This window comes from Fukomys damarensis, unplaced genomic scaffold (assembly GCF_012274545.1).
Source record: "Fukomys damarensis isolate Sample0158 unplaced genomic scaffold, DMR_v1.0_HiC HiC_scaffold_39, whole genome shotgun sequence".
NCBI lineage: Eukaryota > Metazoa > Chordata > Mammalia > Rodentia > Bathyergidae > Fukomys > Fukomys damarensis.
Genome location: NW_022900951.1, coordinates 20,208,924 through 20,214,403, shown reverse-complemented (window position 1 = coordinate 20,214,403; position 5,480 = coordinate 20,208,924). Strand labels below are relative to the sequence as shown.

The 5,480-nt window shown below is 44.2% G+C and overlaps 1 protein-coding gene across 1 annotated transcript in view; it reads right to left on the bottom strand.

The window, feature by feature from the left end:
* Positions 1–4,436: 4,436 nt before the first annotated feature.
* The window catches only part of LOC104850312 (transcription factor SPT20 homolog), a 4,436-nt gene continuing 3,392 nt past the window's right edge, over positions 4,437–5,480 (bottom strand). Inside the window, 2 exon segments of the mRNA XM_033760464.1 lie at positions 4,437–4,614; positions 4,752–5,161. Coding sequence (XP_033616355.1) covers positions 4,437–4,614; positions 4,752–5,161 — 588 coding nt within the window.

The window sequence follows — 5,480 nt, the reverse complement described above, 5'->3', positions numbered from 1 at the left end:
AGAGAATACTATAATGAGCTCCATATGCCCATCACCCAAGCTCACAAGGCCAACTCGTGACTGATCTGGCTTCACTCGTGCTGGAAGAACTGGAGACCTAAATGGCGGATGGGGAGAAAGAGGGAAAGGAAGAGTAAAAGAGAGGGTGGTGCCTCTCCGCTATCCCATTCCCTCAAGCTCCAAGCTCTTTGGAGATAGAGATTAGATAGGTGAGTCTCAGATGGATGCTGGGATGGTGAGGGTCCTATCAGTATTTTGCATATGGCTCTGAAGGGCCTGGCAAGAAATGGCTGAACTCTCGTGTGCCAGCCTCTAGCACTCTCCTCATACCATGAGTGGACCTTGATCTCTACCTGCAGGTCCCAGCTGAGCCCTGGCTGTGAGGATTTCAGGGAGTCCAGCACTTGAAATCAGTAGCATCACTCTAACCTCAATTGTGCGCCCTGATGACTGGTGCCCAGAGCTCAAGACCTGGTCCCCAGTTCCTGACAGAGGCTCTGTTACCTGCTCTAAGCCTCCTTCCTTCCAGGACAAAACTGCCCAACGAGACACATGGATATGGAGCACTTGGAATGTTGACAGTGAGATTGAGGAACTGATTTCTAAATTTTATTTACTTTTAATTCATTGAGATTTTAAAATATACTTGGTTTAATTCTTGGAAAACTAAGTATGTGGGAGGTGAAGTACATTTTCAACTGTGAATTTTACAAAATCTAAATTCAAGTCAAACATCTTTTATCAAAATTTAGCATCTGGAAGGGGAAAGGGAATAAGGGAAAAGAAAAAAATAGGAGAAAATGCAAAAGTGGAAATAAAGTGTTTGTAAATGGGGAGGAGAGGAGGGGGTGAAGGGAAGGCAGGGACAAGGGGAAAAAATGAGAATCAAGACTGGTCATGTAAAGGTACAAGATCCCAATGACAAATGTAACTGTACTGTATACCTAAAATGTACCAATAAACTCAATAAAAAGAAAAAAATTTAGCATCCAAATTGAGACAGTCTGGAGTTTGAAATCTTAATAAGAATAAAATAATGTATTCTTTTTGTTGTTGTTTTGTTTTTTGAGGCAGGGTTTCACTATGTAGTTGAGATTGACCTGGAACGCACTATGTAGCCCTGGCTGGTCTCAAACTCCCAGCGATCCTCCTGCCTCAGCCTCTCGAGTGCTGGGATTACAGGCGTGCACCACCACGCCTGGTTTGAGAATTTTTAAATTGATAAATGGAAATGATAATGTTTTAGATATACTGTACTGGGTTAAGTATGTTTTATTATTAATTTTGCCTATATTTTTGTTTACCTTTTAAAATGTAGCTATGAGAAAATTTAAAGTTACAATGAGTCTCTACTGGACAGCACTGCCCAGAGCTAGAATTCTCCTTTCCCTTGCAAGTATCCTCAGGGAATGTAATCGTCTTGTTCTCAAACTCATGTCCCGTGACAAAGGCCCACTTCTGCCTGATGTGCCGTGTAGTACTGGGCCTGCCTGGATGCTTCTCTGGGGGACCATCTCTGTGACCTGAGAATTCTAAGGCCATCTGCTTACATGTAACCACCTCACCGTCAATGCTCTGCAGGAGATTCCTGAAGAAGTGCCTACTGATCTAGCTGTGGATTGCTAGTAAGGATTCTTCTTGGCTTAGGAAAGAGCTTGGAGGGTTTCATGATGCTAAAATGAATTAAAAGCTCATTCTCAAAATGTAGCCAACTGGTATATTCAAAAGGGACTCCAAGTCAAAGTTACCAACCAGATGGGTCTTGAAAATACTTTTAAGAAGGATGAGCAAATGATAGTTTGAAACAACTGAATTTATCTAGCTGCCTTGGAAGAAAACCCCACATGACTAAAGCACAAACTCAGCTGGTATTTTTCCCTGTGCTACTTGGGAGGAGCAGGCAGAAGACAAAGGAAGGAAAGACATTACATCTTTTTACACTCACAAGTCAGGTCTGTGGTGGATGTTCACACGCCAAGGATGCATTCTTCTTTGCAATGGCTCATTGCACTTGTTCACTTCTTTAATTACCATGCAGGCACCATTCCCAGTGATGTCCAGGATGGGCTCCTCGTCACTCAGATGGCAAATCTGATGTGTTTTCTTCAAGTCGGCCTGTTTCTTCGCTAATCTCTTTTAAATTACCAGACAAAATTTCCTTTCTTCTTAGAGCAAAAGGCAGAAAAACACACATGTACTTATAAAGAGAAATCCTCTGGAAGGACATTGCCATTCAAAGTTGTAAGGGAACAAAACATGTAGGAAATTACAACAAATACATGAAGGATGATAACAGCACTATCCACAATAGGTAAAGGTAGATACCACTCAAGTGTCCAACAATCAATGGATGAATAAACAGAAGGCACTACATACAAACTATGAAATATTTATCCAGCCAAAGAGAAATGAAGTACTGATACAGGTAAAAAATCCAAGTACCTCAAAAACATTATGATAGGCACAAAAAAGAACATACGCTATGATTCCATCGCTAGGAAATACCGAGAACAGTGCAGTTCCTGGAGACAGAGAGAAAAATCAGTGGTTGCCAGAGGCAGGTGGTAGACAGGAGCACTGCTGAGTGCCTAATGGGTCCAGGGATTTTTTCTGTAGAGCTGAAAATGTTAGGGAAACACATAGAGCTGGTGGCTGCACAATATTGAGAATGTGCTAAATGTCAGAGAATGGTACCTGAAAATGGTTAAATGCTTCTGGCATGAATTATACCTCAATTTTTAACAAGGAAAAAGTGAAAAAGAGGCCAGAAAAGTTCACGTGTCTTTGAGTCCCACTGAAACAAGAAAAAAAGAAAAGTGGAGACGAAGCAGCAGGGACTGCTGAACAACTGATGAAGAAACAAAGGGAAAGGCATGGGAAGAAAAAGGAGGAGGAGATTCCACTTAATCTAACAAGGCTACAGGCATTAGAAAAACAAATGAAAACAGGTCACCAAATGTTTCTTTTGCCTTTTTGAAATTAACCTAGGTTGTTTTGTTTTGGTGGTGTTCTGCTTGAGGTTGGACCCAGCACCTCTGCCCTGAGTTACATCTCCAGCCCTTTTTAATTCCCTATTTCGGGCAGGGTCTTGCTACACTGTTAGGGTGCCCATGCTGGGCCCAAATTTGTGAGGACTGGGATTACAGACACGAGTCACCATGCCCTGCTCTAACCTACTGTTCTAAAAAGAGGTAAGTGGCTTTATAAAGAGGGGGACAGGGCATCAGAGAAGAGCCTTTTCCAGGCCAACCACAGGGTCTGGAGGAGGACAGATGTGCTCTGGGGTCGGAGAGGGAGAGCAATGAGTGCAGGGGAGACCCAGGAAGGTCCGGGGACTGTCACACTGGCACATCTGCTAACAAATGCACCCCACAGGTGTGCGTGTCTCTGGTGTACTCAACCTCAGTGTGACCTTCATTTCTTGTGGATTCTTTTGCTTTTTCAAACTAGGTGTGTAGTAAGTAATTACAATTCATACCTTGCACACAAACCTTTCAAAGGGGACACATGCATACCAACTATGTTGTCCTCAAACATGGTTCCCCAGCTCATAGGTATGTACTCTACAGGAAAACTAGTTTCTAAAAAGCGATCATTTTCCTGTCACGTGGGATGAACCCCGAGGACATCACGCTAAGTGACATAAACCCATCTCCACATGATGAGCACTGTCAGGATTTCATTCTGTGACCTGCCCAGCATTCTCAAATTCATGGAGACAGGAGGCAGAATGAATGCAGGCTGCCAGGGGCCGAGGGACAGGAAATGGGGAGCTGGTGTCTAACGGGTGCAGAGATGGGATCTGTAAGACGCAAAACTCCTACAGCTGTGCTGCACAACCGTGAGAAAGGGCTGAATACTACTGAATGGTGCCCTTAAAATGGTGAAGAGAGTCAATTTTGTGTTATATTTTATAATCAAAATTTTGAAACTAGCTCATCTTGCTCAAACATTAACCAGATGTGTATTCTTATTGCTGTTTTATTGTTCAGAGAAATTATGTTTCTTTTTTAATGATTACATTTTATCTTTATGTAATGCAAATAGATATTACTGAAGAAAATATAAAAACAGTTCTATGAAAAAATAATTTTTTCAGAACAAATATAATTAGAGAATAACAATGGTAAATACACTGAAAATTATAAGTTTCAAGAGTTTAAAATGAATCTAGTTTGGGTTTGAGCACATGTTAAAATGCTACAGTAAAATAGGTTAGCAACAACAAAGAGAGCAACTTCAGGAAGACTCTCATGGTTAATTTAATGTATTCCCTGTTTTTATGTAAAGATCATAGGATTGTGCTTTGGTGTAGAGCTTATGCTTTAAAATGTAAAATACCAATACATCAAAAACACCAAAGATGAAGTAAAAGCTCAAAACATATTTAGCGCCACCTCATGTGTATTCTAAAAACAGGGAAACTGAGGTAAGACTTAGGACTTTGAGGTGGCTGGCAAGCCTCTGCTGATGCTACTGTTGATGTGGCCACAGTGGGGTATCTGAGAGGCCTGAGGAGCCACTGTCACTACAGACACTGGGTGCAGCCCCCTGCCCCTGCACGTGCCCATGGGGCTGCAGCTGTTGTTGCAGAGTGGGAGGAACCTGGTATACCTGTGAAGAAAGCATGAATTGGCCAGAGAAAAGTTCACCTAATGTAGCTGGCTCGCGTGGCACAAAATACGGTGTTTCATCAAGGTTCCCCAGAACATCTTGCTGAGCCGGCAAGGCCAACCCCTGATTGCTCAGACCTTGGACAGAAGCCTGTGGGACAGGCTGTGGTGGAAGAGAAGTAGTGGGGTGCTGATGCGTTGTGGATACTTATACAGCTTGGATTCAGGTTGGGGTTTAAGTTAGGGCTGGGGCGGTTGTGGAATCCACTGAAACAGCTCAGGCTGGGGTTGGGGTTGGGGCTGGGTCTGCTGTAGAATCCATTGATGCAGCTCAGGTTGGGGTTGGGGCTGGGGCTGGGGTTGGAATTCAGGTTGTGGTTCTCGTTGGATTTGGGTCTGCTGTAGAAACTGATACAGCTTGGGCTGCGGTTGGGGTTCCAGTTGGGGTTCAAGTTGGTGCTGAGGCTGTTGTGGAATCCACTGACAGAGCTCAGGCTGGTGATAGGACTGGGGATGGGGTTGAGGTTTGGGTTGGGGCTGGAGCTGTTCTAGAACCCACTCATACAGATCGGCCAGGAATTGAGGCTGGAGTTGGGGTTCAGTCTGGGGTTCGGGTTGGGATTTGGATTGGGACTGGAGCTGTTCTTGAATCCACTCATACAGGTCAGCCATGAGTTGAGACGGGAGTTGGGATTCAGGTTGGGGCTGGGGCTGTTGTACAATCAACTGACATAGCTCAGCCTGCATTGTGGGCTGGGGTTGAGGTTTGGGTTGGGGTTGGGTTTGGGGATGAAGCTTGAACTGGGGCTGGAGCTGGGGCTGGAGTTGGGGATGGAGCTGGGCCTGGGCCTGGGCCTGAGGCTGGGG